Genomic DNA, 14,617 nt, shown 5'->3' on the forward strand with positions numbered 1-14,617 from the left:
GGGGGGGGGGGAGAAGGTACGTAGAGGAGGTGGTGGAATGGGGTAAGAAAAATAATTTAAATTTTATAAAAATAAAAATAAAAATTTATGGATAGTAATACTTTGATCTTTAATTTTTAACTATTGATAGTTAATTGTTTGACTTTGTCAAGGTAAAATATTTATTCATGTGAAATGTTGTCAATGATTTTTTCAAATAAAAGAGAGAATGTATTTCTTAAACTAAAAAGTTTACACTCTCAATAGTTTAGATATGAAACTTAAAAAAAAAAAAAATTTAATTGTATTTTTGACACTTATCTATTTTTTTTTTAAATTGAAGTCTAATAAATACCTTCCAATTCCCTAGATCCACCCTTGCCCTTCTCTCTCCTAATGGTAAAAAAGAATCGGAAAATATTTTATTTTAAGGGTCCTAACATGATGAAATTCAAGATTAACCAAACAGAAATTAAGAAGGCAAAAGCGACATTTTATTGTTATAAATTGGAGGGAGCCAAAAGGTAGTAATAACCACAAAAATTTCATCTCCATTTTGATTCCCATAAGTTATACACACATCTTTAGCTCTAAGAATGGAAATTCAAAAGGTATAATATGTTTTTTTTCAAGATTTTTTAGAAGTTCAAAGACCAATTCATTATTTATTAACCATATACTCATGATTAATTCATTGATCATTTTATTAAATCACAAAACATATGTTTGAATGTTTGACTGAATTTTCCCCCCTTTTTTTTGGGTTTTGAAATAGGAGTTTGATTTGATGGCAGTCTCAACCAAAGGTGATGACACACCATTGATATTGAGGAAGAATTTGTGTCTCAATGTGGTGGAACCTAATATTAAAAATGAAATATCTTCACAAAAATTGGACATAATTTTGACTCAATTTATGGAGATACTGTCCAAGCGGAAAAAGTATCATATTGGTAAGCATACGTTTAAGTCTTTTCGTAAAAACATATTTAGTTTTAACTCAACAAAATTAAACAAACATTAGTGAGGTAAAATCTTTATAGACGATATGACTTGAGGTTTAAAATTCACTTTTTTATCTTAGAAAATCACTCAATTTTGTGTTGTAACTCAAAGTCATTCAATTATAGATTTTTCACTTAGAAAGCTACTCAGCTTTGTTTTATATTTCAAGAGTCTCTCAATTATTGATATTTCACTTTGAAAATCACTCTAAACAATTTTTAATTTAATGTTATTGAAATACATTTTATATTAAGCTAAATTTTTAAAAAAACAAAAAGATACTCATTTGAACTATCAATTGATTACATAACTCAATTCCTTTGGTTATCCCCAACTAATTTTACAACATATAAACACGTTTTGATTTGATCAAATACTTCTGATTTTATTCTTAATTTACAGGTTATCCAATCAACATGTGTTACGAACATCAAGCTATTTTAGCATCACTTGTGCAATTTTCGTTGAACAATTGTGGAGATCCCTTCACTCAAAGCCCTACAGATTTTCATTCAAAAGATTTTGAAGTGGCTGTTTTAGATTGGTTTGCACAACTCTGGGAAATAGAGAAAGATGAATATTGGGGATACATTACTAGTGGTGGCACTGAGGCCAATCTCCATGGCCTTTTGGTTGGGTAGGTTTCATTTCCAGAGGCGGATCTAGTTTTTGAGTTACGAGTTTATTTATATAGTCGGAGATGTCTAAATGATATAATGTGCTTTTATCACTTTCACTATGCATTACTATATATTTATGCAGAAGAGAGCTACTTCCAAGTGGGATATTATATGCATCAAAAGATTCACATTACTCTATTTTTAAAGCAGCAAGTATCAAAAATACTCCATTACCATGCTTCGATTGTCCATGGATGAACTTGGAGAGAAGTTAGAGAAGACGTATGTTTAGAGAGGAAACAGAGAAGATGGAAGTTTGGGGAAAAGAGAGTGTGTTTATTATGAGGGTATCACACTTTTATACAATGCAGAAAAGTAGAAAGCATCCAAAGCTGTGTAACAAGAAAAATAACAGAATTAACAGAATTAGGGATAAACTAACTAGTTCTAACTAACTAACTGCAGTAACTAATTAAATGATTGTGTCAACTATAATTATCAATACCCCCCCTCAAGTTGGAGGTGTGGAAAACACAGATAACTTGCTTAATGCTGAGGAATGTTTGATTCCTGTCAATGTCTTAGTCAATATGTCTGCTAACTGATCATCAGAACTTATGTAATGCAGCGAGATGAGGCCTGTCTTAAGTAAGTTCCTCACAAAGTGGCAGTCAACTTCAATATGTTTGGTGCGTTCATGAAATACTGGATTTCGAGCTATATGTAGAGCCGACTGACTGTCACAATACACTTCAATAGGTGCAGGTAATGTCAATGTTAGTTCCTCCAATAGTCTTTTCAGCCATACCAGTTCTCCTGCAACTTTCCTTAGAGCCCTATACTCTGCTTCTGCTGAAGATAGAGATATAGTCTCTTGCTTCTTGGATTTCCAGCTAAGTGGGCTGTTCCCTATCAACACAATATAACCACTTACTGATTTCCTAGTGTCAGGGCATGCAGCCCAGTCAGAGTCACAATAAGCTTTGACACAATATGATTGTTCTTTAGACATAAAAATCCCTAGAGTAGGGTCTGTCTTAAGATACCTTAATATATGAAAGGCTGCTTGTAAATGTGGCTCCCTAGGATCTTGCATAAACTGACTGAGATGCTGCACACTGTATGATATATCCATCCTAGTATTAGTTAAAAAATTCAGCTTTCCAATAAGTTGTCTATAAAAGAGTGGTTCTGTTAGAGGTGTTCCTTCTTTGGCATGGAGCTTTACTGCAGCATCAAGTGGAGAAGTACAGCTACTCATACTTGCAACCTTATAATGCTTCAACATATCAAGAACAAACTTTCTTTGAGATATTATCAGTCCATCATCTTTGTAGAGAACTTCCATTCCTAGGAAGTAATGTAACTTTCCCAAATCTTTGATCTTGAATTGGTCATGTAAAAAGGTCTTAAGTTCTTCAATCTCAGAAACATTAGTCCCTGTTAGAATCACATCATCTACATATACATCAACAAATATACTAGAAGTTTCAGACTTTTTATGGAAAAGAGAATAGTCATTCAATGAGTGAGTGTACCCTTTTGAATATAAGGCTTCAGCTAACTTGGCATACCATTGCCTGCTGGCCTGTTTCAGACCATATAAAGACTTGTTTAGTCTGCATACTAGTCCTGGTTTGTGTATTGCTAAACCTGGAGGAACTTCCATATAAACCTCTTCATGCAAGTCTCCATGGAGAAATGCATTATTAACATCAAGTTGGAATATATTCCAACCTTTTTTGACAGCTGTGGCTAATAAAGCCCTCACTGTTGTCATTCTAATCACTGGTGAAAAAGTTTCTGTATAATCAATTCCAGCCTCTTTTGTGTAACCTTTCACTACAAGTCGTGCCTTGAACCTCTCAACAGTTCCATCAGCTTTGTGTTTTACTTTATAAACCCATTTGCATCCTATGGCCTTCTTGCCACTAGGTAGAGAAACAAGATCCCAAGTATGATTTGTATGCAAGGCTTCAAACTCCTGTGTCATTGCTTGTTGCCATGCAGGATTCATAACAGCTTCCCCATATGAAGAAGGCTCTTCATCATTACTGATATTCCTCACAAGAGTTTGACTCTCAAGTGCCAAGACCTCAGGTGATATACGTTGGTGTTTGGAAAAAACTGTATTTAGAGAAATATTTGGGTTCTGTGAATGTTTAGTCAAATTTTTGGGTAGAATATAATCATGAAGGTGTGTTGGTAGCTTATGTTGTCTAGATGGTCTGTTGATAGCTTTGGATATAGGTGAAGTTGCAGGATTGTGCTGAATGGTGGGTATTTCAGTTACATGATTAGGTGAAATGTGAGGTAAAGTGTCATTTGCATCAACTACATTATTGTCAACATGTTGTCCAGTTTGTGTTTCAACATTAGTATGCAGAGTTTCAATGAAGGGAACAGAATCAAAAACAGAAGGAAAAGAAGAAACATCAGACAAAATAGTAAAAGGAAAAATATTTTCTTTAAAAACTACATCCCTTGAGATATGTATTTTTTTAGTGGCTAGACTTAGGACTTTGTAACCTTTTGATCCAAATGGGTAACCTATGAAAATATGGGGTGTTGTCCTGGCTTGGAATTTATCCCTATGAGGTTTTGGAACTGTAGGATAACATAAGCAACCAAAAGCTTTCATATGAGAATAGATTGGTTTGGCTTTGTATAGCAACTCATAAGGAGTTTTTCCTTTCACATGAGAATTAGGAAGTCTATTAATGATATATGTGGCACATAACACACATTCACCCCAGTATCTAAGAGGTAATTTTGATTGGAAAAGAAGAGCTCTAGCAGTCTCTAACAAGTATTTGTGTTTCCTTTCCACCACACCATTCTGTTGTGGTGTGTAAGGACAGGTTTTTTCATGGATAATTCCCTTTGTTTTGAAGAAGGTGGAAGTTTCTGAATTTACAAACTCAAGTCCATTATCAGTTCTTATGGTCTGAACACATGTGCTGAATTGAGTTTCAATCATTGACAAAAAGGTTTTTATAACTCCCAAGGTGTTACTTTTACATGCTAACAATTGAGTCCATGTACACCTACTGTAATCATCAACAAGAGTGATGAAATACCTACAATTATCATGAGTAACATTATGGTATGGACCCCAAAGATCTATGTGCACAAGTTGAAATATTTTGGTAGTAGTATGAGTGCTATGAGGAAAGGGCATTCTTTCTTGTCTTGCCATGGGACAAATATTGCAAATGAAAGGTTGTTTAGCAGAAAAATTCTCAGGTATTGACTTAATTTCCTTCATTTTCACAAAAGGAACATGTCCAAGTCTATTATGCCACAACACATTTACATCATCACTGGTAAAAGAGGCAGAAACACAAGGACTTTTATTGAATGGAACAGAATGTTGATTACATTTATTATGTGTGCATGAAGAAATAGGACAAGAAACAGATTTGAAACTGGAAACATCTCGACTTGAAATTGAGACTGAAGAGCTACATGTATCACCAGAATGATTGGATTTCATCAAGCATTTAGAACACAAAAAATATAGCCCATCTTTTGCCTCACCAATCACCAGAGGCCTCTTCATTGAAGGGGCCTGCAAAGTACATGAGAATTCAGATAAAAACACAATGCTCTTAGGCATAGATTTTGAGAGACAATTAATGGAAATAAGATTGTATTTAAAGGAAGGCACATACAAGACTTCATGTAGAATAATGTTTGATGCAAGTACCACACTACCTATTTTTACTACTTTCACTTTGTAACCATTTGGTAGGGTAATCAATAAAGGACAGGGAAGGTATGCAATATTTGTTAAGAGGGTTATGTTGAAAGTCATATGGTTAGAGGCCCCTGAGTCAAGTATCCAAGAGTCAATTTTATTGTGAGGACATCTGCATGATAATTTGCCAAAATCAACTGAAGAAGTACATGCTATCATACCTGCAAAGGCAGAATTCACAGCACCACCTGAAAAATCATTGTGTTGTTGAGTATTGTCTTTCCCAGCTTGAAAATGTTGTAACATCTCCATGAACTGAACATACTGTTCTTTTGTCAGCTGATGACTTGCATCATTATGATTTCCTTTGTGATTTTCCTCTCCTGAGCCATTTTCACCCTGAGCATCAACCATAAGACCTTTGCCTTTGTTAAATCTAGGAGGATTCTGATTGCTCATCTGTGGATAACCATGCAATTTATAACATCTATCTCTAGTGTGCCCTGGTCTTTTGCAATAATCACATACCATTCGAGGCCTGCTGCTACCATTGTAAGAACTGGTTTGGGAGTAATTTGTTCTGAAATTGGAGTTATCTGTGGAAGGGTAATTTGGCTTCATGGACCTAGAAGTACTTGCTCCTGCTGAGCTATTTCCACTGAAGTTAACAGATTCAGTGATTTTCTTCCCTGCACCTTTGGCATATAGAGAAGTAGACTCCATGAACATTTGAGTGTTAGGCTTAATTTCTCTTTGCTTTTCATCCTGTATCAACAAGGAAAAGGTTTGTGCTAGAGAGGGTAATGGATTCAACATGAGAATGTTCCCTCGAATTACAGTATAAACTTCATTCAACCCCATAAGAAACTGTATCAATTTTCTATCCTGATCTACCTTGAACATATTATCCTTAGCTCCACAAGTACAATTGCAGTTACACTGAGTTTTCGCATGTAATGTGTTCAATTCTTCCCACAGTCTTTTCATCTTGGTGTAGTAAGTAGTGATGTCTAAAGTTCCCTGTGATAACTCGTTAATTTCACGTTGAACTTGATATAGCTTTGCACCATTGGTTTGGTCATATCGATCCTCTAATTCTTTCCACAGTTCGAATGAATCAGAAACATACTCCACACTTTCTGCAATTTCCTTTGACAGAGAATTAAGAATCCAGGAAGTAACCATGTCATCGCATCTTCCCCATTGACGAAATCGTGGTGTTCCCGGATTAGGCCTTCTACAATCACCATTAATAAATCCTAGCTTATTCTTCACCGATAACACTCTAAGAACACTTCGTTTCCATGATCTATATCCTACTCCATCAAAAGGAACTTGAACTAGTGAAGCACCTGGATTATCCGAGGGATGCATATACAGAGGTGAATTGAGTTCCTCATTGATAGCACTACTGCCATTTACAGTAGTATCATTTGAAGTTGAACCAGTTTCAGTTGCCATAGTGATTCAATTCAAGGATCTGAGTGAATGAATGCAGCGGAAGAAGAGAAAAACAAAATCGATCTGAATTCGATCTAGCAATCGATCAGAATCACAACACAAAGAACAAAAACAAGTAATTCGATCAACACAACGACAGAAAACAGAGCAAATACCTCCTGCTCTGATACCATATCAAAAATACTCCATTACCATGCTTCGATTGTCCATGGATGAACTTGGAGAGAAGTTAGAGAAGACGTATGTTTAGAGAGGAAACAGAGAAGATGGAAGTTTGGGGAAAAGAGAGTGTGTTTATTATGAGGGTATCACACTTTTATACAATGCAGAAAAGTAGAAAGCATCCAAAGCTGTGTAACAAGAAAAATAACAGAATTAACAGAATTAGGGATAAACTAACTAGTTCTAACTAACTAACTGCAGTAACTAATTAAATGATTGTGTCAACTATAATTATCAATAGCAAGATTGTATCGAATGGAGCTACAAACTATCAACACTTTAGTTAATGGGGAAATTGATTATGAAGATTTACAATCAAAGTTACTTGTCAACAAGAACAAACCAGCTATCATCAATATCAATATTGGTAAAAATACATACATATATATTCTTACATCTTATAACATCACCTTTGGTAAATTAGAATATATCTGTGTATAGGAACAACCTTCAAAGGAGCTATTGATGACCTTGATTTCGTCATACAAACACTTGAAAATTGTGGATATTCCAGTGATAGATATTACATCCATTGCGATGCAGCCTTGAGTGGCTTAATTCTCCCCTTTATCAAACATGTAAGTCTAGTTTTGTTCAAGTTTTCTTCAACTATTTTAGATCAAAGTTACAGTGACATAATTTTTTTTATGGTATTTGACAATAGGCAAAAAAAATTACCTTCAAGAAACCAATTGGAAGTATTTCAATTTCAGGGCACAAATTCTTGGGATGTCCAATGCCTTGTGGCATTCAGATAACAAGGAAAAGTTATGTTAGCACCCTCTCAAAAATTGAGTATATTGCCTCAATAGACACAACAATTTGTGGTAGTCGAAATGGATTGACACCAATATTCTTATGGTACTGTTTAAACATGAAAGGACATGCCGGATTGCAACAAGATTCCATAACATGCATTGAGAACGCTCGATATTTGAAAGATAAACTTGTTAAAGCAGGAATTGGTGCTATGCTCAATGAATTTAGCATTATCGTTGTTTTTGAACGACCTTGTGATCATAAATTCATTCTCCGTTGGCAACTGTGTTACTTAAGTGGCTTGGCACATGTTGTGGTTATGCCAGGTATCACAAGAGAAACGATAGATAGTTTCTTCAATGAACTAATGCAAGAGAGGAAGAGGTGGTTTCAGGATGGAAAAACTCGGCCTCCTTGTCTAGCAGATGAGTTTGGCTCTCAAAATTGTATGTGCTCCAATAACAAGATGCATAACTAAACTCCTTGGAACCATGACTTGAAATAAAATTTATGATCTAAATCCATCTAAGTTTTCTAATAAATTTACATGTATACTTTCTTTGTTGTCCTTTTACACCAAAGTTACTCAATAAAATTTGTAATGTAGAGTCATTTAGAGTTTTCAAATAAATTTTCTTGTATACGTTGTTTACAAATTTTGTAATTAAACTTTTTACAATTAGGAATGGCAATAGTTTGGGTTGGGGTGGGTTAGGGCGGGGCAAACCTCAACCCACTAAGATTTAAACCCCCCCTACCCCGTCCCATTTAAAAAATTTTCAATATTGTTACTTGTCCCGCCCTGCCCCGTTTAAGTTTTAATTTACACTTTTTATATGATCTACAATCTTATTGAACTACAGTCCCATTAATTCATTCACTTGTTACTAACACACGGTTTGACAGTTGATAGGAATCTTGAATTAGTATTACAATTGTACTAGAAAGTGAGACATGTCCTTTTCCAATCAAATCTTTGAGTAAGTGTGTGTTCGATTGTTCGTCTAAATTTTTGAAAAGTATTTTCTTTATGAAAATAATTTTTTAAAATAAGAAAAATGACTTTTTAGTGGAAGTAATGAAAAATAAATTCCACAAACTCTTTACATTTACTATGTCCTCCCCACTTATTCAATATGATTAGGGTGAAAAAATACATTCTAAGAAGCAGAATATATTAGTTATAGGTTATTAATTCTAAATCTAGAAAGATGGAAAATATATTGAACATTCTGAGGATAGATGAAAGAGCTGCTGCTAATTAGATGCACTTGTTCACTTGTTTCATTCAAATATTGTCTACACATTTATATATACATGATTTGTACCATTAAATACTGATCAGTACGAAACTATTAAAACCTCCTAATTATTCATTGTGTTATTCTGCATTTCTTTTATTTATCTTTTGAAATCAGCCAAAGCACAATTGAATTAATGGACGGTTTGGCCCAACAAAACCCATCCCTACCCTGCCCTTTGAATGTTCTAAGAATATTAGATTTGACCCGCCTCGCCCTGCCCTACCCCATTTAAGTAGTGTCCCCTATCTTGTCCCATTAAACCCTTGCCCTGCCCCGCCCTATCTTTGCCCTGCTCCATTGCCATTCCTACTTACATTATTGCCATTCCTACTTACAATGTAAGACATACTATTCATTTGTAACTGTAATGAAATTAAAATTACTACTGATGCAAACAAGTAGAAGACATGCTTTGCTAACAGAAAAAAATGAGAGTCACAGACAAATTTCATGTAATATATCGTAGGAGAAATCATGTAGATTTTAATCTTGAAATAGGATTAGTCACAAGGAACCGTGAAGTTTTTTATAATCTTCAAAATCAGTTCATGACAAATGAGTAGATACTATTTGCATAAATCATCAAAGACTCTAATCATCTCTATTTACAATTATGTCTCTCTCTCTCAAATATTAGAGTCTCTGCAGCTTTGGAGAACATAGCAAACCTCCTTCATTGATGGCCTACCAGATGGTGATGCTCCTGTACACATCACTCCTAGTTTAAAAACACTTCTCATTTGTCCCATATTACTTGTTTCCATCACTTCTTTATCGAGGGCATCGAGAATGGAATTCCCCTCTCTGTAACGCTGTAGCGCCCATTCTGTTAGATTCATTTGCTCATCCCTGAGAACGGGTTCTCTCCCTGTTGTCAATTCTAATAGCACCACTCCATAGCTGTAGATATCAGTCTTTACGTTCACTTTGAATGTCGAGGCATACTCTGTCAGGACCAAATATTAAAATTTGATATATTAGAATTGGATTTTAGAAGATTGAATATTCATAAATGTTTGAACTGTTATGTACCTGGTGCAATGTAACCAAATGTTCCAGCAATAGCAGATGCTGTCTCAGGATCATCATCCCGCCTGGATAGTATTTTTGCTAGTCCAAAATCTGCTATTTTTGCATTGAATTCTGAGTCCAGAAGGATATTGCTGGACTTAATGTCTCTATGAATGATGGCTAGAGTGCAATGATGGTGCATATAGCATAGTCCTTGAGCTGCACCAATGGCTATATTTAGTCTCATTTGCCAATCCAGGGCCGGGGTACTACTTTGACCTGGTGATGCTGCTCTTTTCTCTCCGTGAAGCCATTTGTCGAGGCTTTGTTTCTCAAAGTATTCATAGACTAGAAGCTTTCTGTCTAAACTTGAGATGCAACACATGAGCTTGACAATGTTGTTGTGTCGAATGCTACCAAGTGTTCTAACTTCTGCCAGGAACTCTTTTTGGGGTCTTCCACCTGATTTTTCTCCATGCCCTATGCTTTTAACAGCATAAGTATTGCCTAACTCGATAAACCTTCCCTGATCCTCCATTTCCTATTATGTTTTCGTCTTTCAAGCTACACAAAATGTCTTTTGTATTCACCTTCAAGTTCTGAAATGAAATGAGCTTCATGTCATCTTTAACATTCCGCTTCTTTGTTTTCCACCAATGCTTTCTGACCATGTAAAAGATCCATGTTAACTGTATTGCTACCCCAAATCCTACAATAGGAATAATGATAATCAAGTGTTTTGGTCTCGAAGATTTTTGAACCTCATCATCAGAAGAACAGCTTGGTAGGCTAGGAACGGATAAGTTCTTGGATGCAGAACAAAGATTGGACTCGTCAAAGCAATTCTCTTCGTATGTTAACTTCACAAATTCAGCAGAAATTCTTCCTGAGAATTTGTTGGAACAAAGCTTTAAAGTATTTCTAGGCGTGAGATGTTCTATACTTTGCGAGATATCTCCTGATAACTGATTATACGACAAATCCAGAGCATGCAGTCCAGGTAAATACCGAAATCCCTTTGGTATAGGACCAGTCAATTGGTTATGTGAAAGATCCATATCATACAAACTAAACAAGTTCATTTCATCAGGTATCACACTGGACAAATAGTTGAAACTTAGCGAAAGGTGACGCAAATGATGCAACTGAAACAACTTGTTAGTAATTGAACCACCTAAAGAATTATGTGACATGTCCAATTTCACAATATTTTTCAAGTTACCAATATCTTCTGGTATCGAACCGTTCAGGTAGTTCTCAGAGAGATTAAGATTTTTCAGCTGGGATGATGCTATTTCTTTTGGCATCTCACCAGACAACATATTACCATTAAGATATAAATTGAGTAATTGTTTCATCTCAAACAACTCACCTGGAATCCGGTCGCTCAATGAATTATTGGACAAATCCAAATGTTGTAACATTGAGCAATCTTTCAGGCTTACTGGTATGACTCCTGAAATATTATTGTTGGAGAGATCAATGAAGGTAAGGTTCTTGAGCTCACATATTATCGATGAAATTGATCCGGTTATGTTTTTTCCTCCAAGATGTAGTTCTGTGACTACCCTGTCATCGATGCACCAAACTCCAGACCAAGTGCATTCTGAAGAATTTGAATTCCATGACTGGAGGAACTCCGCATCGCTCCAGTGTTGTTTCAATTTTAACAACACGGTCTGTTCCAATTGTAAACTTGGGCTAATTAGGACGAAATAAATGAGGAAAAACAATTGCATTTTTTCATTGATACTTTCCATTTATTTTCTTTTAATTTTGGCAGTGAAGTCACTATAAGTATAATAAAGAGCTCATACTTGAAGTCAACGTAGTTATTTCCGTTTGAAGTAACTTCAAATTTGCGTTATTTAGGGTGGAAGCTGCACTGTGCTTTCCTAATAAATTAGTGTGAAGCAACACTCATTGACTAGTTGTCTCCTTCTGATCAACTCCACATGCCAATTGACATTCAGTATGAGTTGTAAATCATTGGTGCATAAACTCTCATTGGATGGTTATTACGTCATATTGTATCGGACTAATATCATGATTGAATAGATTGTACCATTTTTCGTTGTTACATAATATGACATATCAATAATTTGAAGTATAAACAAAAGTAGGACATGCAGTAGAACTATAAAATAAAAAACATGATTATTAAATCGGAAAAAAGCTCAAATATGTCATCGAATTTTGAGAAACAACTCATTTATGCCTTGGCTCATCTATACCATTTCCTTTTGAGAAAAGGCTCATATATGTCATTATTTGTTAACCAAAAATAGTTTCATTTTGCATTTTTTTACACGTAGTCAATTATGATTTGGCCACATCATTAAATAAATTATTTTTTTAAAAGGGAAAAAGCTCAAATATGTCATCGAACTTTGAGAAAAGATCTATTTCTATCTTATTCGATCCGTTAAAATTTTATCTATTTATATCATTTCAGTTAACAAATAATGACATGGATAAACCTATTCTCAAATGAAAATATCATAGATGAGTCAAACATTTAACGGATGATATAGATGAGCTTTTTCTCAAATTTCACTGAGATATTTGAGCCTCTATGAGGAAAAAAAAGAAGGTGATCACACCAAATTGATAGGTGGTTACAAGAAATAGGACTTTTTGTTACCTCATGTGTTACTTAATGATACAATACAATAAAATTTAAATAAAAATCAAATCAAATGACAACACAATGCTATGTAATAAGTCCGTCCAAACAAGCTTAAAGATGACCCACTGGACTATATAATAATATGTTCTTTGCCAAAACAAAAAAAAATCATATTAGTATTTTTCAATCTCTATTACTGTTCGGTTCGAAACTCAATGGATAATTAGACTGTCCCTTCATCATTCTCAAAAGGAGACGGTAGCATGAAAGGCTATTCTCCTATTTTACCAACCTTTAGATGCAATTTGGTATATTCTTCAATGGGAAAAGGGTCTGATATACCCCTTAACTTTCTCATTTGGAGCTGATATACCCCTCGTTATAAAAGTGGCTTATATATGCCCTTATCGTTATACAAACGGCTCGCATATACCCCTGCCGTTACAAAATGGCTCACATATACCCTTCATTTAACGGAAGTTAAAAAATTAGCTTTAAATTTATATTTATTACTTCTAATTTTTTTATAAAATTATTTAAGGGTATATATGATTCTTCTATCAAAGTTCAACGTATATTTTAATTTTTTTCATACATAAATTATTTTTTGACTTCTTTTATTATAATTATTTGAGTTTCTTATTCTTATTTTATTTTTTTCTTCATTCCTTAGTTTAAAGAAAAAACATTAAACTATTTTTGCGTGTATTGTAATTTAATTTCGTATTCGAAGAAAAAATTTGGTCATCTACGATAAGTTTTACAAGAATATTAGTAAACATAAATAAATTTGATTATCAAAATAATAATTTTAAATTAGTCATTGAAATAAAAAAAAGTCAAAAAAAATATGTTTGACAAGGATTAAATTTACTCATATGGGATTATATTTTTTAGAAAAAAAAAATTAGATTAAATTTTTTTTTTCATTTCGGTTAGAGGAAAAGGGTATATGTGAGCCATTTGTTTACAAGTAGGGTTATATATGAGCCACTTTCATAACAACGGGTATATCATCTCTAAATGACAAAGTTGAGGGGTATATCAGACCCTTTTCCCTTGTGCTAATTAGTTGATTCATTACAATGAGTGTGATGAAATTTGTTATTGTATATATGTAGTATGCAAGACAAGTTGTACCAACCGAAACGACGTCATATCGCCCAAAGTAACTATGTTAGAGATATAATATAAGTGACTCCTTATGCAAGTTAAAAATGCATAATTTCTTGTGAAATGTAATAATAAAGGGAAGAATTTGTATAAACATTAATTAGAGTTTATTAATGAACAACTTTCACATATAGCAAACATAAAAATCATATTTGTATATTATAGTTATAATTAAAATTTGCTATGGAGCATCGGATTGTATAACTTGCTGGCTCCTCTTCAGATTTGTATAATTTCGCTAGCATGCCATTTGTGTAAATCGTTGTCAGCCTCTCGTTTGTATAAATCTTGGCAGCCTCTCAATTCAATTTTATGTGTTCGTATATCTGCATAAAATTTGAATTTGTATGCAATTGCATCAAAATAAGACGTTTGTATATCATATCTCTCTCACACACACTCTCACTCACTATATATAAACATAAATTATACATTGTATTTTGTATAATTTGTGTTTGTATAAAAGGGAGAAAGACAACAGAGAACTAGGTGGGAAAATATAAGTATTGCATAATTATACGTGTATTGAACAAAAATATATGTATATGGATGTGTATATAAAATTTTCTCTCGCTTTTGTAACGACCTGTTTAGTCGTTTTGAGCAGTAGAGATTATTTCTGGTAATAACTGTCTGGGTCGACGGATCCCACGACGGACCGTCATGGGCACGACGGACCGTCGAGGGGGTCTCGTTCCAAAACACTTAGATTCTGAAAATTTGGGTACTGAGATCGACTCTCTGAACTTCACGA

The 14,617-nt window shown here is 34.2% G+C and overlaps 1 protein-coding gene and 1 pseudogene across 1 annotated transcript; one reads left to right on the plus strand and one right to left on the minus strand.

Moving 5' to 3' along the window:
- The first annotated feature begins 508 nt into the window (after positions 1-508).
- On the plus strand, positions 509-8,234 carry LOC107026802 (histidine decarboxylase-like). Its single transcript, XM_015227890.2, has 7 exons — positions 509-590; positions 755-932; positions 1,387-1,621; positions 1,747-1,817; positions 7,229-7,354; positions 7,429-7,565; positions 7,652-8,234. Exons 1-7 carry the CDS (start codon positions 576-578, stop codon positions 8,222-8,224), a joined length of 1,335 nt encoding a protein of 444 aa, XP_015083376.2. The 5' UTR covers positions 509-575; the 3' UTR covers positions 8,225-8,234.
- Positions 8,235-9,602: 1,368 nt separating this feature from the next.
- Positions 9,603-11,800, minus strand: LOC107028031 (annotated as a pseudogene).
- Positions 11,801-14,617: the final 2,817 nt, after the last annotated feature.

This window comes from Solanum pennellii, chromosome 8, assembly GCF_001406875.1.
Source record: "Solanum pennellii chromosome 8, SPENNV200".
NCBI lineage: Eukaryota > Viridiplantae > Streptophyta > Magnoliopsida > Solanales > Solanaceae > Solanum > Solanum pennellii.